This window comes from Liolophura sinensis, chromosome 2 (assembly GCF_032854445.1).
Source record: "Liolophura sinensis isolate JHLJ2023 chromosome 2, CUHK_Ljap_v2, whole genome shotgun sequence".
Taxonomy (NCBI): Eukaryota; Metazoa; Mollusca; class Polyplacophora; order Chitonida; family Chitonidae; genus Liolophura; species Liolophura sinensis.
The window spans coordinates 12,366,912-12,390,745 of record NC_088296.1 but is presented as its reverse complement, the minus strand read 5'-3'; the positions used below and the strand labels follow the sequence as shown (position 1 = coordinate 12,390,745).

At 36.5% G+C, this 23,834-nt stretch overlaps 1 protein-coding gene across 1 annotated transcript in view; it reads right to left on the bottom strand.

Annotated features, from left to right (window-relative positions):
* Positions 1-1,479: 1,479 nt before the first annotated feature.
* The window catches only part of LOC135462494 (neogenin-like), a 129,265-nt gene continuing 106,910 nt past the window's right edge, over positions 1,480-23,834 (bottom strand). Inside the window, 18 exon segments of the mRNA XM_064739721.1 lie at positions 1,480-3,617; positions 3,902-4,015; positions 4,017-4,048; positions 7,580-7,669; positions 8,399-8,405; positions 10,228-10,391; positions 10,777-10,893; positions 11,198-11,469; positions 12,270-12,441; positions 13,075-13,164; positions 16,285-16,479; positions 16,901-17,008; positions 17,995-18,312; positions 19,957-20,052; positions 20,441-20,635; positions 20,962-21,214; positions 21,804-22,141; positions 23,361-23,506. Of these exon segments, the coding sequence (XP_064595791.1) occupies positions 3,519-3,617; positions 3,902-4,015; positions 4,017-4,048; positions 7,580-7,669; positions 8,399-8,405; positions 10,228-10,391; positions 10,777-10,893; positions 11,198-11,469; positions 12,270-12,441; positions 13,075-13,164; positions 16,285-16,479; positions 16,901-17,008; positions 17,995-18,312; positions 19,957-20,052; positions 20,441-20,635; positions 20,962-21,214; positions 21,804-22,141; positions 23,361-23,506 (2,806 nt within the window). The 3' untranslated portion in view covers positions 1,480-3,518.

Sequence of the window (23,834 nt, the reverse complement as noted above, 5' to 3'; positions counted from 1 at the left end):
GTATGAACGTTTATACAAAACATTGGACTTCAAAAAAAGTCTTGACAAAGATGATCAGATTAAAAAAAAAAACACGAAAAAAAAACCCTAAAATACAAAACAAAAACCCAAGAAAAACGAAAAATACAGATATCATATCTAATATCTTAAGTGTCTATACTTTTTGATCTGATATCGCCTCCAGGGGAAGACTACTCTAGACGGACAAATACTGCAATCTATCTGCTACGTCATTCTGATTCGAATATCTCAAAGGCTTGGACGTTTATATGACCAATAAAATATAAATATCACGAAATCATCAGGGGAAATAACTCTTACGACAGGAATAATGCTTTCTGGACAGAGTTGATGAGGGATGAAAACATGTCAGGCGATAAAAAAGATAAATATCATCGGCTCATGAAAACCTCAGATTTCCCACACCCGGAAACAAAATTCCCAACGCAAATCCTTACAAGTACATTCAAAAAATGCGAAAACGCAGTTTTAGATCAAGCCAAAAAATTGGCATTTTTTCACAATGTAGAAGGCAGAAAAAGACTTGAATCGACATAAAAACATAGCAGGAATAATTAAGACTTCAAAAGGTGAAAGTAAAAAAACTACAAAAAGTTGTTGTGTAAAAGTTAGGCCTTGGTCTATGGTAGCCATATACTCACTGCTTTATACAATCTTTAGAAAAGATGGAGTGACAGTAATCTGTGGGTTGTTCCATCAACTGTCCCACCCTCCCATGTTAAAATATCTATCAACACACACACCCACATATACACTAATTTACATTTCCTAACATCAACAGCTTTGCTTTGCTTTGCTTTTAATACGAGGACAAGTTTCAAAAATGTTTCTAAAAAAAAGGCAAGTAAACAGATAACTGTTCTACAAATTCATAAATGCAAATACATTGTGCCATTACATCTTCTGTTTTGGTCCTATAGACTAAACAATTTGAGGAATAAAAATTAAATTTTGCATTTTTAATGAACAAACATTTTGTACATGAATTGGGTTGAAATGAACAAATTCCAGACTTTTGTTTTTAATTTTCCTTCCACAGAAAAATTTTCCAATTTGATATTTACCAAAAACTTAATCTAATACCAAAAACATCCTTAACAAATCAAAAGCTGTCTTGAAGTCAACAAACTGCACCCGTTGTCACTCTGGATGTGAAATATGCAAATGAATCATCAGTCACTTTTAGTAATTAACTAGTGTGTCTCTGATGGATCATTTGATGATGGCAGTCGACCAGACTTGAACCAAAAGGACTAAAATGCTTTAAGCCCTAGACATCTTCCATGACCTTTGTAGGTGTAAAATAAAACAGTACACACACCTTTGATTTGTACAGTTTGACAATTTCAATGTTCGCAAATTAACATGGTCTAATATTTACACTTATCTTGACTTTGTAATATATGCCCTTTTAAAGTTCATTCAATTTTTGGAGTTCGTTCTTCAGGAACATGATCTATAGACAAACTGTTGAACATATCTTAACATAAAATGTGACTATATGTATATCCAGTCATAATTTAAAAAATTTCTGTTACACGGAGTATATAAAAGCAGATTTTTAAATAAGAGATCTATGACGAATTTCATATCACTTTCACTAAAGCCATGGCTTTGACAAATTGGAAATGAATTCTTCTTCTGTTAGGCTGAAATGAACACTCCGACATACAAGGAAATGGGCTGTACATGATTTGGGTTACACCACTGGTGATAGTTGAAGCAATGCTGCTCATTTAACACATATTTATATGTATATACAAGAGGGACGCAAAAATCAGAACAGAGGCCGCATTCAATCAACACCCACAAACTCACAGATATACAAAACAAAAATGGGACTGTAACATAAAAAAAAATGCATTATTATAATATGACCTAGGTCTAAATAGAAACACGTATGTACAGATAAATACAGTTATGGACATCTGACAATAAAGCCGTATCATTGGACAAAAATATGTTCGTATAAACACCACCGCCATTTCTGTTTCCTTGCTGACGAAACCATCCAGGAATAGTAGTGCGAATGGGAACATCTTTTTAGAAATCAGCACACACCATCTTTTTGGCAGGTTCAAGACGTAGTCCCATTATCTCCCCTAAAGGAATTCTCCTGTAAATGCTTGAAGCAGCTAGGCATATCCACTTCATGCCATGGAAAAAAAATTTTCCACATATTTTAAAAGTGCCTAGGCCAATCCAGTTATCTCCCTTGGAAGAAGTCTTCATTAAATGCTTAAGTAACCACTCCCTATGCAGTTGTCACCCTTAGAAGAACTCTTCCTTTGGTTGCTAAAAGTACCCAGGTCAAATCCAGTAATTTCTCTCTTTGAAGAACTCTTCCTTTAATGTGTGAAGTAGTCTGGACATGATGATTTAATTTGCAGGACTGCTAGAACAGTCTTGATTCCCCTTCCAACAACTGTGTCAAAATGGCAGCATGAAACTTTGTAACAAGGTGAAATATGATGGGGACAATATGTGACGATAGAACTGCGATGATTTTACATGACACGTCTCCTCCAACTAACAGAGGATCAAACTAACTAAAATATTTACACTGGTTCCAACAATGGCGACAATCTTCGTGAAACAATCATCCTTCAGTCGCTGAAATTGGTTGAAGAAGAGAAAACTAAAATCATCTGAATCACAATTCACAACATTAAAAAAATCAGAACACCCTGAATTATCTCCCTTCATAAGAGAAGTCTTCAGTTTTGAGAATGCCTCTTCGTTTTTGCACGTTAACAAATGCACCTGTGTTGCCACAGCAGTTTCTAGAGATGTGAGATGGGAACAGTCACTTTTACAGTTGTCTTGAATATCAAACCATAGTAAAGATTTCTGCTTGCCCTGCCATCTTCCAGACATGTTCTCAATACACGTATCAGTCACAAAACTTTAGAGCGGATTTCAACAAAACTGGTCAGAACTAAAGAAAAGTCTTATCAGTCTGCCTCAAATCCACAAAGCTGGTCAGAAATCCTTGTCTGCTGCAGGGTAGGGGATAGTGATGCTGAATGCAGAAAGATTTCACAACTATCAAAAGTTTCCTTCTTCGTTTTGGTGCGCCTCGTTATAGCCCTGAGACAGTTACGTAGATGACTTCTGTGACCAATTTCTGTGACGGGTTTGCCATCTTCAAATGTCAGGCAGAAACTAAGTACATATACACAGTGTGCTTGTTTCCATTTGTTGCTTGCTACAGCTTCCCGCGAAACTAAGCCAGACCCGTTCTTGTACCTCACAGCTACAAATATATAACTGCTAAAATAGGTCATGTGCACAGGGGAAACTGGGTCAGATGTTTCTTTCTAGGTCATGGTTTCCATGGAAATGGGTGACATCTACAGCAGATATGTGTCAATGGATGATAAAAATGGGTCATGTCTTCAGCAGAAATGAGTCATGTCTTCTTTTTGTGGAATTAAGTTAGTCATGTCCACTCCTGTGGATGCGATGTCATATCCACTCTCAGATTCAGTCCATGGCTAGCATTCAAACTCCTGCTGTGTGATAGCATTCAGATCTTTCATCAGGCCTTCAAGATTTGCCATTTCAGCTGTCAACTCTTCCGTGCTCAGAGACTTCTGGGAGGAAAACAAAAGTGACATAGCATAAGACAACGTGAACAGCAGCAACAAAAACAACACAAAAGTGAAAGTAAACCAATGAATTCATTGATGGGTTGGCTGACGGAGGGATGATCTGAGCTTCCACACAGTGAAAAAATTAAAAATTATGGTCATTATTATTTTTCACACTCGCTACTGTAAAACTCTTTCAGTCAACAATATTCAAGGATAACAACACTGCCCAGAAATAGGCTGTCTCACAAGTTTCACATAAGCTACCATCGCTTTTAGACACCCACCTCTCTCTCCCTTTCGTCCTTGACTTTGGCCTTAAGGGTGACGTCTGGCCCCCTGTGGCTGATGGGCATCCTGGGCTTGATAGGTGCGCTCGTGATTGGTGGGTTGGGTTTTTTTGTATGGGCTATTCACAGGCTGCTGGGGTTTCACTGTAGGAAAGAGAGTCAATGGTTGTAAGGCAATGACTGAGCTGAAAACCCTTGTCTTATTAGTGCAGAGTTCAAAAACATGCACAGTTACTTTCTAACATGGGTAAAAAGTTTAATATACAAGAGAAAGTCACACTATGTATATATAAGAATAAACCTAAAATAGCGGCATTAATTTCAAGTTATACAAGTAGATCCTCAGACTGGAATAATTTTTTGATGTATACTTGAAATATGGATATTAATACTTACAATGTTTCTGACAATTTAAATGTAAACCATATGTACTGCTATTTTATTCAGCAATTCAAACAATGTAATGTTTCTGAAAGAACTGTGGTCAACTGTTATATATCCTGCATTAAAGGTTCTTGGAAAATTTGTTAATATTATACTAAAATTTCATATAACTTTCTTTTATAAATAAATGTACCTCAACTTTTAAAGAAATACAAGTCTATGATCAATTCAGTAAAGCACTCATAAAAATACGTTAAACAGAATGCAGAATTTACTTCTATCAGACTTCAACTTAGATCACAGGCATCCACGATATTTCTTTCCCATTTCATGAAATGAGTTTGTTGTGGAAATGATGTACTTTACACTTCTTCAAAATTCTTCTTGATAACCAAATGGGAATTTAGCTGTAGGTTTATATACCCTCCATGACTGTTCAATAATGGAAATGAGCAAAGCAATGGGGGCAGATACCACTGTCACATATATATATTGTATATTTATACAATTTTATTTGTCCATATCTTATTACAGGTGAACAGCAAAAATGTGAAGAATATTGTAATGAAAGGTTTCCAACATTGAAGAATGTACAAATCACTCCTTAACGCAAGGAGATGAACCAAGAAAACAAAGCCAGCAAAGAAGACAAGTCATGAAACCGAGCAAAGAAGACCAATAAAGGAAGCCAGCAGAAAAGACAGGCAACGAAAGCCAGCCGAAAAGACAAGCAATGAAAGCAATGAAAGCCATCCGAAAAGACAAGCAATGAAAGCAATGAAAGCCAGCCGAAAAGACAAGCACATCAATCATAAATCAGTTGCAAGGAAATGATATTGGTGAATGAATGAATGAATAATTATAGCTTAATGCGACTTCGGCAGTGTTAATGCGAGCATGTTACTGACAGAAAATTGTTATTTACATAAAGAATCCAAATCCTGACAAAATACTTCAGGGAGTGGAGGCTGGGCATTTAGGGCTGGGGAACTGGGGTTTGGGGAACTGGGGTGTCGGTGGGACTGAGGTGTTGGGGAACTAGGGGTTTGGGGACTGGGGGTACGGATGGAAAGTTAGTTATGAGTGCCTTCTTTGTGTAATTTTAGGTTTTTATCAATTCCTTCTAATGTTAATGGTTACACAAAATGTATTAGCATTGCGGCAAATATACATGTAAGTAGAGTTAACAGATTAGAATGTCAGTGCACAGGTATTTGTGGTTGAGTTTGTTGGCTTAAGCGGAGAAATAGACATGAAAAATTACATCAAACGAGGCGCAAAACTCAACCAAGTCTTGGCTTTGTTAATACACAAGGGGATGGTCAATTAAAAGACGGTATTTTGAGCGTTTCATTTCAAAGCTGAAGGGTGGGACTTGCTGATTCTCACACAACAAAGAACAATATACAAACAGACAAACATTTACAGAAGTGTTTCCTCATTCAGACCTGTCAGGATCAGGTATCGGATTAAAACTACTGTATTTCAAGTTTTACAAAAAACTCAAAAGAGATTTTTATGGAGTTTGATCAATGTTTTAGCAGAAAAACATACTTCTGAACTCACATCAAAAGTATAATTTTATGACCTTTATATGCCTCTGAAAGTCCATTTTTACAGGCCACATTTTAAGTGAAATACAGTATACACTGACCACGCAGACAGACAAACAGACAGACATTCAAAAAATTCCCTTTCAAACAGAGTTGTTTCAAAGCATTTCCTGAGCTCAAGGCATGTCAGACATAAAGGCCTATGGAAAACAGACTTTCAAACACTTGTTTCTTTACACTGCAAGGATTTTGAAAGTGTCAGTGATTAAAAGCCACACACTCAAACACTTGTCTGTTAAACAGAGATGATCAACAACACTGCTTTGATCAAGGTCTACAGTAAACAGACAGACAGACAGACAGACAGACACACACACACACACACACACACACACACACACAAACCAACATTAACACATTCAAGCACAAGCCCCTTAAACTAAGCAGTAAAATTATCTCCAACATTGCTTTGACCAAAGTCTTCACTAAACAGAGGCACAGGCCAAGAGGCACACATATAAAGTCCTTCTACAGAGATGAGACAGTCTTGGCTGAAAAGCCCACTGCGAATGGACACAAAGACCTAGCTATTGACACACATTCAAACTAGAGCCTCTTAAACTGGAGTTGCTCACTGAACACACAGACAGACGGATGGACGGACGGACGGACTACAGATGGGCATGTCATACACCAGGGCCTACCTATGTGTTTTGTCTGGGGGTGGAAGGGCCTCCAGGGGGCCCGGGGGACTTTAAAGCTTTTCAAGGGGTTCCTATGGGGAGTCCTGCGTGAGAGACTGCCCCCATCTTCCCGCCTCAGTCCCCGAGGTCCCCGAACTAGGGGAGGGCGAACGAGGACACGGCGGGTGTACGTGTTGACGATGTACATGCTCAGAGGACGAGTGCAGCTGGTGATATGGTGTGGACATGTCAGGGGTTTGAGGGTCTGTAACAAAGAAAGGAGAGTGGTCTCCCTTGTCAGTACTCTCGTGTTTCAAAATGGGATAAAACATGGGGTGAGAGTGAGGGGAAAGTTACCCTCCTCTGCAAAAATTAAGTAAAAAAGGTGAAAACTGTGATCACTAAAGTTTCAATCCCCATTTTGTTTTAACTCGTTTTTTAGTCATTTTTCATTCTTGGCAGAAATATAAAAAGAAACATTAAAAACCAGACACAGGTTCCCCTAGCTCTGCTCTGTAATCAGGAAGAAAAACAGACTTCTGCTGATATTAGATATTTTTAGACATTTATTAAGCGGCATAATTTCTGATTTGCTGGAACTCATATACACAATGTAAGATTGCTGAAATAATGTCACGTTAGTTTTTCGAAACAAAATGAAACAGTAAAGAAGAACTGCTTCCCTTCTTTTACTCAAGAGAGGCAAAATTTTAATAAGGTATAGAGAATGCTGTGGCAAAAGTATACAAGCCTATGAGACCGAACCGTGGCTGGTAATTGGATGCTCTACACTCAAAGTGACATGGGTCAATCAAATCCTTGGATATTAACATTAAAGGTCATGTTACCCATGAACCAATCAAACGAAGGAAATATACAACTGTTAAACCTGATGGTTAAAGGGTTAATTGTTAGTAATGTAAGCAGTTTGCAGAGCTACATGTATGTCAACTCACAATGCTAGCCCGTGAGTTAGATCAACCAATGAAATGATTGGGTTACAGATGATTTGTTTATTTAAATAACAGGTTAAAGGTCAAATACGGAATACATGCCATAACCAATCCGACTGCGATATGGAGATTTTTCGCCAAGAAGAGGGTCAGAGGCAACTGGGTCATACTCTTCATCATCATCTCCATAAACTGTTTCAAATTTGCGTGAAAAAAAAGTTTGAAGAAAGAAAATCAATTCATGCTCCATGCAGGAAAACTCAAAAAGTTCTGCTCCGGGGATGTTTCTTCAACCTCTTTATGAGCAGAATTACAGGGTATCATCTCCCTGGTTTTCATGCACTGTAGCAGTGAAATTATGTAAATTATTTTCATGAAATCACTAAATAGTTCTGTAGTTTTGAAAGATGCCAAAAGAGAATGTTCAACCATAGAAAACAGAATGCTATGAAACAAAATCTTAAACTTTGTTTAAAATTTAAAACATGGAATAAATTTTGAAACATGCCAAAAAGAGAATGTTCAACTGTACAAAAACAGAAACCTACCAAACAAAATCTTAAATTTATTTAAAATTTAAACATGGAATAAATTTTAAAGATGCCAAAAAGAGAATGCTCAATTGTACAAAACAGAAACCTACCAAACAAAATCTTAACTTTATTAAAATTTAAAACATGGAATAAATTTTGAAAGATGCCAAAAAGAGAATGTTCAACTGTACAAAACAGAAACCTACCAAACAAAATCTTAAATTTATTAAAATTTAAAACATGGACTAAATTTTGAAAGATGCCAAAAAGAGAATGTTCAACTGTACAAAACAGAAACCTACCAAACAAAATCTTAACTTTATTTAAAATTTAAAACATGGAATAAATTTTGAAACATGCCAAAAAGAGAATGTTTAAGTATACAAACCAGAAACCTACCAAACAAAATCTTAAGTTTGTTTAAATTTTGAACAAGGAATAATTTCTCTGCATATTGTAACCCAGTTCATATAAAGGTTGAAGAAACAAGAATGATGGGAAATATACATGTGTCTTCACTGTATCACAGACATTCACAATAGCCCTTGTTCTAAAACTATGGCAAATAAAAAATTGGGACAGCAACTTCACAGGTACTTTAACAGCTTTATAAATACACACTTCAAATGGAAGCTGATTATTTATATGCTGTCAAATTACCAAATTGTAATCAACTGCTTATAGCACAAATTACAGGTGTTATAATTAGTTTTCTAGTGTCATCTTTTTCAGAAACTAAAGGTACCATCATACATTTCACAGTTTACCATCATAACCCCAAAACACATAATTGATTTTTTTTTTCTCATGAGATTTAAAAGAAGTTAAATATTTTGTTTTTTCACTCAACTGGGCCCGGTTTCACAAAGATTTTGTACATGTATGATAATCGCACATATAGAACAATGGTACAGTGATAATGATGTACGAAATATCGTAAGACAAACGTACGATAAAAAATGTTGTATGCCGACTTTGTGAAACTGGGCCCCATAATTTTTCGACTTCTTTAAGGTGCTACCTAATCGTAATTTGACAGCACATTATATGCAATACTACAAAGTTCAAAACGCTTTAAAAGGAAATATCATACTGAGTTTTTCCCTTGCTAGATTTCAATGAAAAAAGACAAAAAAAAAAAATGACAATAGCATGATTTAAATTATCTATTTACATTCCCACAGTCATATGTACATGATATATATATATATATATATGAATGATTAATGGGAAATGAAAGGATTTCAGGGAAAATGACTCAAATTTAAAACATCATCGCCAGACATGACTGAAAATCCACTGTGTTTAACCCACACACATACAAACACAAACATTGTATTTTAGAATGTACTTTTGGATGTCTTTTTTTTTTAGTTCCAGTTTGAGTCATCTTTCCTTTCAAACAACTGTAATTCCACTTTGACTTTAGTTTTAATTGAAAGTGGTATTAAACTAACAGAAAACTTAAGTACACATTAGCTCATAAAGAACTGTTCCCAGCAAATGTTTGAAACTTTTTATCAGTAGGGCGTTCTTTCAAATGATTTAAGTTTTCTGTTACTTTAAATTCAGATGCATGCCAAACAAATGCAACAGTGTAGAATTATGGGTTATTTACATATCTCATGCCAAATGCAAGACATTCATTACAAGTTAAACTAAAATATATTATCTGAAATATGCAACTTTTAAGTTGAAGCCTTGCAACAACAGTTGTCACTTTTTAGACAAGATGTTGTCTACATTTCTGATACAATGTTATCTGCATTTTTTTGACAGGATGTTGGATATACTTAAAGATTCAGTCCAGATACAGCAAATGGCATTATTTTTGCAATTTGTAACATTTCAAACTAAAGATACCAGCATTTCAGAATAAAAGCATCATCATTCTTAGATACTTCACATTTTTTGTTTTTGCAAGACGTTTCAGTCCTATGTTAACCAACCGCGAGACAGTGACCAATCAACGTCTGAAATGATATTGCTCTGTTTTTGCAATATTTAACTTGTAACATACAATGTGTGAAATGATATTGCTCTATTTTTGCAATGTTTAACTTGTAACATACAAATGTGTGAACATGCAATCATTTCACTTCTTCATTTGTCCTACAAACAAGCCATCCATGTGCTCAAAATGAAACCAGGTTCTGATGAGCCTAGATAGAGTGTTGAGAAAAAAAGATCTTTCTAAGGAAAAAATTTTTCGCTTACTTGAGCTGGGCTGCGAGACGTCTCCGCATGAACCCTTGGTGTTGAAGAGTATTGTGTGTTGTACTGGGTTCGTGGGTACACAGGTCTCATGGGAACTCCACCCTGCTGGGGGTCTACCACTTGCATCACATGACCATTGGGCATGGCAGTGACCGTTGCTATGGCTACAAGTTAATGAATATTTATACAGTTTGTGCTGCAGCTGTATTATTAATATTCAAAAAAAAATTTGTTTGAAGTAAAAATCGGCTAAATTAATACTCAGAAAACAAACATTTTTGACAGACTTGATGTACTTAGTTAAAAGTATCTACATTTTTTTTGCAGAAAAAGGTACAAGTACAAGAAAGAAACCATTGAAGACTAGAAAACTTTTCTGGTGTAATACATTTTGCTGAAAACCTCTTATCTCAAGCATAAGTTAAACCAATCTTCTGAAGAACACGTTTTCTATTTCTGAATAAATAAAACCAATCATAAAACAAATTTCATGAATGTGTCTTAATTCAAAGCGTCAGAACCAATAAAAATCCCTGTTTCAAAACCTACGTTCTCTCGGAGGATGCGGTTGGCTGTCCACAGGCAGCATGATGGGTTTGGGCCTCACTGTGATTGGTCGCTGGTACCTCTCTTCAGGGCGGGGCTCATAACTAGGTGGCTCTGACCCTAGCATCCAATCAAAAATCCATAATTAATAATATACTATAATAAAAATGTCAAAAGTTTATCACTTTCAATACAGTGTTTGCATCTTACTATCAAATTAATTTAGTTTTGGCCTAAAAAGGTACTGTATGGAAAAAAACTCACATTTTCTGATATTGTAAAGCTTCACTACATTAAAATATAAGATTCACCCCCCCACCCCACCCCCCCACCCCCACCCCCCCACCCCCCCACCAAATTTTGGTCAAACTTTAATGAAGACAACACATTTTGTATTTCATAGAAACAAATTTAGTCTTGGCACTTTCATGAATTCGACCACCGTGCAGTGTTCCATTCTGTAACTCACCTATAAAAGGAGTTTCTTCGCTTGTCCATCTCCAGCGCATGCTGCATCTCCTCCGCGTGTTTGATCTCCTGAGAATTGCGCGGGATTGGCGTGGACCGTCATCGTCGGCTCTCCGCCACCAGGTGGCCTTCTGCATGTTCTTCAGCTCGAGGTGGTCATGATGAATCCACAGGTCCGGTGGCTTGACATCTTTGACTGGTCCCTTACTGGGTGACTTGTATGTGCCCCTGTAACAATGTTAGACTTCATGAGGGATTTGTAATTAGCCCATTGTAATAATGTATTACTTAATTAGTGACTTGTGGCCCTGTAATATTGTAATACTTAATGAGTGACTTGTGGCCCTGTAATATTGTAATACTTAATGAGTGACTTGTGGCCCTGTAATATTGTAATACATTAATGAGTGACTTGTGGCCCTGTAATATTGTAATACTTAATGAGTGACTTGTGGCCCTGTAATAATGTAATACTTAATGAGTGACTTGTGGCCCTGTAACAATGTAATACTTAATGAGTGACTTGTGGCCCTGTAATAATCTAATACTTAATTGGTGACTTGTGCCCCTGTAACAATGTAATACATAATTAGTGAATTGTGACCCTTTAATAATGTAATACTTAATTGGTGACTTGTATGTGACCCTTTAATAATGTAATACTTAATTGGTGACTTGTATGTGACCCTTTAATAATGTAACACTTAACTGGTGACTTGTATTTAACCCCGCAGTAATGTAATACTTAATTGGTGACTTGTATTTAACCCTGCAGTAATGTAATATTTAATCAGTGTACTCAGTATTTTCTTGTTCACCGGACAATAATGAAGCAAACCAGGCAACATCAGAAGACAACCGTTACCCGATACCTGATGGCCTCCGAGATAAGCCAAAAGAGCAAACAGTATTTTATAACCATCATGACCTCTACAATCTCATCAATAATCTCATCATAACTTAATGTAGTGAATCAAGTCACTAAACTAACCAAACATAAACAAACACAAGAGTACGCCATTACTAACTGGTTCTTTGGTTCCGATTCAACATTGTTTGTACGCCGACGACAAAACACAAGAGTCACGACAAAAATGATGACACAGAATGTCACGCCGACAACGCAAGCTATGATGATGATTAAAACGTTGTTGGAGATTCCCTTCTGTTTCGATGTGCCCTCTTGGTCAGCTTTTCCTTCTGAAAATTGAAAGGCAAAATAAAATACTGTGTTTGACATTTGTCAAATTTCAACCAGGATTATTTACTCACATTGCCTCATTCAGCAGAGTTCTATTCTATGTTCTCCTTGAAGTTACATTTTTGGAAAAAAAATTATAATTAAAACAAAGAATGCTGATATAAAACCATGCAGGTATGCATTGCATTTCATCTTCCAAGTTACAAAACCAAAAATCAAAATGATGATTTGTCCCTAAATTCTCCAATCTATGCTTTCTTGGACTTACACTAGTTCATAAAATCTGCATAAAATAACCCCCAAAAAGCTGACCTTCAGGGATCAAAATTATAACAAAAACATGCTTTGAGATCAACTCAATATTAACTGATCCTACAGTAAATAAACAAAGCATGATTGTTTTCTTTCAAATCTACAGCATCTACTAATAAAAGAAGACATATTTTAGTTGATTTGTTATGAATTTGTGTCCCAGGGAAATGAATTAATGTTGATAAATGGCTGTTCAGTGGGACGAGTTCTTATGTAATTCCACTGGCCTGACCAAAATCCCCATCTTCAGCGTTAATATCAAGCTCTGACCCAGGGGATGTAAGGTGTGTGGTTGTATTTCTATAAGACATTCTGCTTACCCTCAGCACTGGAGCTAGGTACTCTGTCATTGGGAGGGAAGAAGTTGCCCCGCCCTGGAGTCTCAATTTGCCCACCTCCCGTGCCGTCCGCTGAACAAAATAGCAAACAGTTTTCTTTCAGTATAATTACTGTTACCACTAAACAGTGAAAACAGTTAGCACTTTTGTAATGATTTCATACTATGTATACCTGACAATTTTGGCCGCCGTCGTATAAGTGAAATATTCTTGGGTACAGCATAAAACATCAATCAAATAAATAAATACCTGACATTTTATCTTTCTCCTGTACATAACCACAGGAGTTTCTTGTAAATCAGTGTACACATAGCTAAAGCTACCACTCTGCGCTGGATACAGTTACGGAGTTTCCTGACTTTTTACCTGATTTCTATCCTACGTGTATTTTTAAGCACATTTTTAAGACAAAATATCATCACAGTTTCTACAAGATGATCAGAAAAATGACTGATTCAGCTATGATCTCATATCAACTGTTTCTGGAAATAAGATAGTACACATATTAAACAATTTGATGGTTTCTGGAATTAAGATAGTACACATATTAAACAATTTGATGGTTTCTGGAAATAAGATAGTACACATATTAAACAATTTGATGGTTTCTGGAAATATGAAAAAAAAAAACAAACAAAAAAACAAGAAAACCGTAAACTATGGTATTTGGTACATGCAAAATATCCCAAGCACCTCACTGAATTTAACAATGAGCAATCATAAAAACTGGAATGAAATAAACACATGTTTAAAGGAATAAAAGGAGAGCAAAGGGTTAAATAGCTTAGGCCAGTCTATGTTAAAGGGACAGAGTTTGTAGACTGGACTAGGAGACAATTTAACAATTCTGATAAATAAAGCAAAATTTCACACAGACAGGCAACAATATAGCGTTTGTATCCCCTATGATAATTTGCTGCCTACTGATTTAACCCTTAAGAGGAACAAACCTTCTGCTTTAGGGGTCATCACCAAATTACGTCTTTCATTACGTTATATACTGTAATAACGAGCCACGTCAAACACGGCTTTCATTCAATTACCATCAACACTAATGACACATTTTGCGATATTTACAGACAGCCCCTTAGATTTGCAAACCATGATAGTGAAGAGACACCTTGGTACCAGACCCTTTCGGTTGGGGAATCAAATCCAGAATTTACACAGCATGTTTTGAGGAAGATGGTTTGTCTATGGAAATGGTTTGTCCAATCAAATATCTGACTCATACATCGCGATTATCTGAACAACCAACAGAATAACTACATTTAATCTGCTTTCAGTTGGGTTCCAGCACGTTTCCTGCTGTGCACCGATTGACCCCGGCCTGGATTAATGTCATTACTGAGAACTTCTGCCGAAGGTTTTGCGGACCGTGTTTCAGCAATGCTATTTGGCGGAACAAACCCACGCACTTAGGCAAGGGGAAAATGACCCATTGTCTAAATATTCTAACTGTTCAGATTTGTACGTTTATCATTATCTGTTAACTGCTACATTCTAACTGTTCAGATTTGTACGTTTATCATCATCTGTTAACTGCTACATTCTAACTGTTCACATTTTTACGTTTATCATCATCTGTTAACTGCTACATTCTAACTGTTCACATTTTTTACGTTTATCATTATCTGTTAACTGTTACATTCTAACTGTTCACATTTTTACGTTTATCATTATCTGTTAACTGCTACATTCTAACTGTTCACATTTTTACGTTTATCATTATCTGTTAACTGCTACATTCTAACTGTTCACATTTTTACGTTTATCATCATCTGTTAACTGCTACATTCTAACTGTTCACATTTTTACGTTTATCATTATCTGTTAACTGCTACATTCTAACTGTTCACATTTTTACGTTTATCATTATCTGTTAACTGCTACATTCTAACTGTTCACATTTTTACGTTTATCATCATTTGTTAACTGCTACATTCTAACTGTTCACATTTTTACGTTTATCATCATCTGTTAACTGCTACATTCTAACTGTTCACATTTTTACGTTTTATCATATCTGTTAGCTGCTACATTCTAACTGTTCAGATTTGTACGTTTATCATTATCTGTTAACTGCTACATTCTAACTGTTCACATTTTTACGTTTATCATTATTTGTTAACTGCTACATTCTAACTGTTCACATTTTTACGTTTATGATTATTTGTTAACTGCTACATTCTAACTGTTCACATTTTTACGTTTATCATCATCTGTTAACTGCTACATTCTAACTGTTCACATTTTTACGTTTATCATTATCTGTTAACTGCTACATTCTAACTGTTCAGATTTGTACGTTTATCATTATCTGTTAACTGCTACATTCTAACTGTTCACATTTTTACGTTTATCATTATTTGTTAACTGCTACATTCTAACTGTCCACATTTTTACGTTTATGATTATTTGTTAACTGCTACATTCTAACTGTTCACATTTTTACGTTTATCATCATCTGTTAGCTGCTACATTCTAACTGTTCAGATTTGTACGTTTATCATTATCTGTTAGCTGCTACATTCTAACTGTTCACATTTTTACGTTTATCATTATCTGTTAACTGCTACATTCTAACTGTTCACATTTTTACGTTTATCATTATCTGTTAACTGCTACATTCTAACTGTTCACATTTTTACGTTTATCATTATCTGTTAACTGCTACATTCTAACTGTTCACATTTTTACGTTTATCATTATCTGTTAACTGCTACATTCTAACTGTTCACATTTTTACGTTTACGATTATCTGTTAACTGCTACATTATAGCCACATCACAGTTGTCTTCCACATCCTTCAATCTTTTTGTAAATCACAGCATCGTTAGCTGCAATTGACAAGGACTGTGTTTTGTATGACGGGTTGTACAAGTATGAAGGGTTGTACAAGTATGAAGGGTTGTACAAGTATGAAAGGTTGCATAAGTATAAAGGGTTGTACAAGTATGAAAGGTTGTAAAAGTATGAAGGGTTGTACAAGTATGAAAGGTTGTACAAGTTTGAAGGGTTGAACGATTAAAGCAATGGTTAGTAAACATACAAATGAAATAATTCTCCCAAACAAGTTTAACAAATCGAGACGTACTACAATGTAGGAGGCCTACATGTATGCAGATATCAAACATCTCATGTTTTCAGTCTAATAGCAACAGCCTATCAGTGACCCTGTAACATACAAACCTTTAGGAGTTCTGTATATAACAGTGGGTGACATTGGCCCATATCCCTTATTGTTTCTTGGTTGAACTTTGAAATAATAGGTTGTATCTGGGGTAAGGTCATTAATCGTCGTGGAAAGGTCATCTCCAAGGACATCTTCAACAACCCAGTTTCTATCCCCTTGGCTGGAGTCTGTGGTATACAGCACCAAGTAACCTGACAAAACAAATGAAACTCTCATGAATGAAACTGGTGCATTTAATTTTATTTTTAAAGCAATGCATATACAATGGTAATTTCTCATGCCATTACTGAAATTTTAAGCACAATTTTAGAGCTTATATTTGTGCCTTAGATATTACATTCTGTCCACAATTTAAATATTTTAAAAAATGTTTAAAAATTTAAACTTTCAATTTCAAAAAGTAATATAACAAAGTTTTAACTTTATAAAATCAGAAATGGCTTTGTAGAACTGGACCCTTGTCAAGGCATCGTTGAACTTCCACATTTTTTGCCTGAAAGAAACTTTTTAGACCTTGAATCTTCACAAATAAACCACCACAAATGTTTGACATTAACAGGTCTTGGGGACTACAGAACTTAGCACAAATTTGGTGCTGCATAAAATACCCACCAATAATTTGCCCATTTGGCCGTTGGGGAGGTTGCCAGTTTAGCGTAACAGCCATCGGATTTCCCTCCACTGGAACAGGAGTTAAATCCCTTGCGATAGATCCAGGAGCTGAACAGGAGAACCCAAGAATACAGTTATCATTCCACATGTGACAAAGATTGGAAAATGTATCTTTCCTTTGTAAGAAAATTATCTTGTTTGGTGAAAAAAATTGTGTGCCAAGTTAATTAAGAGAATTAGAATGTCACACAAATTCAAAATCCTGACTAAAAGTTTAACCAACAAAAACTAATAACAATATTGTTCTTAAGTCAGAACAGATTTTCCACAATTATCTTCATCAGATTCTCCTTGATATTTCGATGCAACACATTGCTGACAATGGTTCTGTAAATATATCTCTTATTTCTAGAGGAAAAGTCTGATTTTATGTTATGTGTAATTCTACACAGCAAACTGTCTCATTCCACATGGAATGTCTGACTTCCACATGGAATGTCTGACTTCCACATGGAATGTCTGACTTCCACAAGGATTGTCTGACTTCCACATGGAATGTCTGACTTCCACAAGGAATGTCTGACTTCCACAAGGATTGTCTGACTTCCACAAGGAATGTCTGACTTCCACAAGGATTGTATGACTTTAACAACGATTGTCTGACTTCCACAAACAAAGTCTGACTTCAATAAGGATTGTCTGACTTCCACAAACAAAGTCTGACTTCAATAAGGATTGTCTGACTTCCACAAGGATTGTCAGACTTCCACAAGGAATGTCTGACTTCCACAAGGATTGTCCGACTTCCACAAGGATTGTATGACTTCAACAAGGATTGTCTGACGTCCACAAACAATGTCTGACTTCAATAAGGATTGTCTGACTTCCACAAGGATTGTCTGACTTCCACAAGGAATGTCTGACTTCCACAAACAATGTCTGACTTCCACAGGGATTGCCTCTAGAAGGAATCAGAATGTTTTATTTCCATGAGAAACACGAATGGAAAGCATCTTATTTGCAATAAGGAATACATGTACCTCATATATTCGAAGTTGAAAGTAATCTTTTGTTTCGGTAATAATTGCACTCACCTGATTCAAACGTCTTATTGAACACGCTCAGACTCCAGGTGCTCTGTCGACGACCTTTGATAACCTTGGCCGAGAATTCATACTGGGTGTTTGGCTTCAGATCATCGATGTGAATATTCAGATCTGTACTGTTGCTATAGCGATATCGGTTGTTCTTGTTGGGAATGGAAGTGTAGCGTATGGTATAATATCTGTTGTCGTTGATTCGTTGGCTTTTCCCGAGGGTCGAATCCGTCCATGTGAGGACAATTGTTTTGGCAGACAGAACGATTGCCTTCAATCCCACAGGTGGGATCATGGGAGTCGCTGGTTCAGGTGCTAAAACAGAACATGGTAACAAAACATGCAGACAGACGGATAAGCACAAACATTTAAGTCTTTTTTTTTTGCCAGTTTTCACTGAAAATATGAAATATGAAATCATATACAGTAATTTTCATCTTTCGCTTTCATTCATACATTGCCAGGACATTTTTGAAAATATTCTTAATATCGCATAATAAAGCCATAATCATTCATTTAATAAAATTTATTTATACATTTACAAATTTACTTTTCTTTCGAACAGAATGAATTAAGACCTCCAAATGTTAACTCATTTTACACAATAAAGACACAGACATTTACAAGCCACATTTGCTCAGAATAAAGCGTAGCACGGTTATAAAACATATACACATGTAGAACTGAATATAAGTTTGAACTAACAGAAGATATTCGGCTCCACAAAACATGGCGGACACATTACGGCCAAAGTACACATTTCAGACAAGAGACAGATACTATCACCAACGATTCACCACTGGCAATAAAAGTATAAACCACAATGAATCTTCAGCCAAACTTAAAACATCTGCGACAATTAATTAATGAGAAAATTAATGTAATTAATGCTAAAGAATAATGTATTGTAAGAACTGTTTGTTTTTCCAAGAGTATGACATTGCTTTCTTGCAATGGTAGAATGTTGTTAAGTTATTTGCACGTTACATTGACAGTGGCTGTTTCAAACGTTCTTCACCTTTGCAACCTTTTAAACTGTAACGGTTCATCTGAAGACTTTGTTTACGATTAAAGGTACATTGTTTTGCTCCTTATTCGTAATTTTTCTTCTCTCATGCCTTCTATACAAATATGTGCATGCATGCACAGAAACTGTCAAATTATAAATGACTATGTCCACTTATTGCTTCCTCTCCGGCCGTAAGTGGGAAGGTCAGTCAGCAACCTGTGGATGGTCTGTCGGCAACCTGTGGATGGTCTGTCGACAACCTGCGGATGGTTGTGGGTTTCCTCCGGGCTCTGCCCGGTTTCCACCCACCATAATGCTGACTACCGTCATATGAGTGAAATATTCTTGAGTACGGCGTAAAACACCAATCAAATAAATCAAATAAATGTCCACTTATTCATCAGGGCTCACACATCTTAAGACTTACAAGATAATTTACAAATTCTAACACAGCCACAATAAAAAAAATAAACTTTGGACACTGATTCTTTCCTCTAAAATAATGTACTAAACAAAATTTGAAATCGTTCCTGTTCTGAGTTTGGCGTTATAAGCAATTTATGACTTAAGTTGCTTCGTAAGTATGAGCTCAGGTCTGCTTTAGTTGCATGCTTAGGCTTTATTCTTGCTTTCAACATTTTTTCTGTCGCATCATAATGATTTCTACTTGTATGATGCCTGAGGGGTTTTCAAGTTCCAATCTGAATTCCTATAAGCCATGTTTCTGATTACGAAATGAAATTCATTACGAGTATATTTTATGCGTAAGTTTTTTTTTTTTATACGTAGGTTTGTGTAAATTTACACAGGTTAAATTAATACCGGAGAGTAGTTGTGACTTTTTGAATCTAGATTGTTGATTGATAGTTTGTTGTGAATAGTATGAAAATCAATAAATAAAACTGATCAGAACTAAAGAAGAGAAGCAAAAGTTGATGACATACACTTACTGGGCTCCTCCCGAGTCAATGCTGTTTCGAGTTTCTTAAAGCCGTGACCCTTGTCATTGTAAGCCTTTAAGCTGATCACATATTCTGACGCTGGTCCTAAGATGGAGAAAAAAGAAGAAAAAAGAGAAATTAGGAAGATCCGAACCTGTTGAAGAAACCAGCATTTTTCTGCACATATCTATGTGTGAGCAGTTTGAATGCAATTTGACCAATGACATATTGTAATGTTATATGTATGCTACTACATTGGCAGGGCTGACTGTTAGTGCTTTAAAAAACTTAATTATTACAAAAATAAATGGCACAAAGTCTTAAAAACAGCATTATGTCAAAACGTTCAAAAAATTAATCATCCTCACTTCTCATTTCATTTTTGTAGAGAAAACCTTAAAACAAATTTTCAGTCCAGATTATTTTTCCAGATTTCCACATTTTTATAATGCTAATGACTTTCTCTATGCCCAGTTCAGGTTTTAATACTTACTCAGATTCTCAATCCTGTAATGAAGCTGTCGGGCATCAAGTACCTGAAGGTACACATCCGGGATGCCAATTCCGTAACCAAGGATATAACCTTTGACCGCAATGCCCATTTCTATGGGTGGCTCCCATCTCACGATGATGGAGTTGCTCATTGGCTGTAGTCGCAACCGAGTTGGAGGGCCAGGAACTCTGGATTCTAAATTTAGGGAAAAAAATGTATCTGTGTCTTTAAAGGTTGTTCATAAATTCTTCTCTTATCAAAATAAATGATATCCTGGATTATTAAATTTGTCCATAATTTACATTAAATAAACACTTCACTTCAACAGGGCCCGGTTAACTTTTTAAGATTTTAACATTAAAAGTTTGCCGTCACAAAATTCGATAATGTCTTGCAGTCAGGCCCATAGTTAAGTGAATGGCCTACGTTACATGTAAATGATACAATCTGTCAAATTTGACACACAGACAGACAAAGAACCATAAAGAGATGCTTGTCACAGTTCTGAAACTCGTCCTCACCATCTAGGTCATCCCGCAAAGTTGTAGCTGTCAGCCAATCAGTGGCAGGGCCACTTCCGTTGACGGTCAGTGCTGTTAGTCGTACATGATACTCCGTGTTCCTCTCCAGTCCAGTCAGTGCGAAAGCGCGGCGGTTCTTGTCTGGCGTAGCTATCTCACTATTACCACCTTTTTTCTTGTAGCGAATCTTGTAACCGGTGATGAAGCCGTTCTGCTGATCTTTTGGCGGAGGTTCCCAACGGACAATTATACTCTGTACAATTAACGAAGTATAAAATGTCTTAATACCTGAGTAAGTTTGGTCAAACACAAATCCTCAACATTCATGTATCTACAAATCTACAAATTTAAATACTAAACTCGTCTTAAATCCACTTATTTTTGCTGATGTTTCAAGGTTTATTTGGATTTATTTATTTATTTATTTATTTATTTGATAGGTGTTACTCCAACGAGGTACTCAAGAATTTTTCACTTATACGACGGCGACCAGCATTATGGTGGGTGGAAACCAGGCACAGCCCGGGGAAAACCCACGACCATCTGCAGGTTGCTGGCAGACCTTTGGTTTGTTTGGGAGGTAAAATGATACGGCCTACTGAAACAATGTACATTGTGACTTTTCTTAGCCTCTAAATGTGTTTGCTTTGAGTCAAATAATGTACATGACAAGTAGGCTTTAAAGGTAATGGAAAACATTTATAATATATTTAATTAACTTAACAGCCAAGTACATGTACATTCATTTATGTTCTCTCGGATAGGAAAGAATACAATCTACAAAGTCGTGGATTTTCCTGCGGAGAATATTTTCGTCCTCTCTCAAATTCTCGTCTACTCACCGTTGTACTAGAAACTTCTAACGTGACATTCTGCGGTTCAGCGCTCGGCCGATCGGAATACGTCCTGGCGACAAACTCTTCCGTGCTTCGGCCCGGTCCATTCTGGTTATGAGCTACAACACGGAAACTGTATTCCGTGAATGCCTTCAGGTTGGTTAAAGTTTTTGAAAACCCATCGACAGTGACTTCGTGCTCGCCATTGGCCCCGACTTCATAATAAATCAACTCGTACTGGATAATGTTTCCGTTCTCTTCTTTGGGTGGATCCCATTCCACTTTGATGGAATCCGCTGACAGAGTTGTCGCACGGACATTTGTAGGCGGATCTGGGACAAAAACTGAACAGAAAGCAAAACCAACTTTAATACATCTTTTCCGCCAGCAAATTGGAAACATGGAAAACAAAATACTGCTACAACATGGTTTAATGTATGAAAAATTCAATTTCCAAATATGTTCTATTTTTGTTTTGATTTGTGCTTCTGTGGTACCATTGATTATCTCACCTACATGTACACAAAGGAGGTCAGTAAAATGGGCATAAAAACTAAGGTGGACAATGGCAGTTGGGGTTAGCCTGACAAACACCCACATGGTCTAGGTTAAATATCTGGTGTCTTTGGGCAGTAGAGTGGCACACGTGTAACTGATCACACAAAAAAGAATTCAGTACACTCTACCGTTCCACAAATTGATGATGTACACCATTCCAATACCTGGAGATGTCTTTAATTTAAATATGCCATTCTATAGAAGTTATTAACTTACTGTACTACTCATTTCAAGTATGTCCAAGCCTCGGGAACAGAATAAATTATCAACACCAATCAGGAGTCTTACATGTACACCTCTGTTTATATCAAAGCTAAATCTTAACTCCTGCAATAGATGCTTATTATTTCGTGTTTGCTCAGCACCAAATAAGGATCATGTCATAATTCTTAAAAGATTAAAAAAAGAAATCTATACTACGTGTATATGATTTGCCATTACCCCCACCATTACTAATTAAAAACTCCGTTAGGATACACCAAGCTCTGTGGAGCTTTATTCTCACCAATATTGTGCTATATCGGTACACCCATGAATGATACATATGACATCTTGGTTAATAATAATAAAAAAAATGTTTTCAGTTGTCCAGCTCAAACATTTTCAGTAGCAAGTAACTAACTCACCCTTAGCTTTCCTCAATCTCTGAGACTTAAACCTCAATCTTGCTTAAGTGCTAGATATATTTATTTATTTGATTGGTGTTTTACGCTGTACTCAAGAATATTTCACTTATACGACGGCGGCCAGCATTATGGTAGGAGGAAACCAGGCAGAGCCCGGCAGAAACCCACAACCATATGCAGGTTGCTGACAGACCTTCCCACATACCGCCGGAGAGGAAGCCAGCATGAGCTGGACGCTAGATATACCTTATAGCTATGTGGGACAGCTATCACTGTTCCATAGCAAGAAAAGACAATCATAACCCATAGCTCTACAAGTTTCATAATAACTGACTAGCAGAGAAAAATTTAATTTTTGAGAATGCAAACTTGATCGTACCTTCCGGCTCCGTACGGACGGTCAGTCTGACAAAGTCGCGACTCGGCCCCACTTTGTTGTACGAGACCACACGGAACACGTACTCTGTATCCGGCTTCAAATGTTGAATGTTCGCCTCCAAAATTGTTGTGTTCATAACACGCTCCCTGAGAAGAGAGAAATAAATTATATCGTGTGATTACAATAAGAGCCCTGGCCCCCAAGTTTGTGTCAGTATACCCTGGGCCATTGTGTACCAGATCAATCATGAAATGCAACATGTGAGAAGTAATTTGAAAACCGTCTGTTGTGACTGGACCTAGTGACTGAAAGACAAACACTTCAACCAGCCGTGAAAGTTGTTAGTTATTTTAAACAGTTACTATGCAACCTTACTGCATTTGCCCTGAAAATCTGTCTTAAACAGTACATTTTTGAAGCAAATAATGGTAATGGTATAAAGGATTGCTTTTGCTGCTGAAACCAGGAGGATAT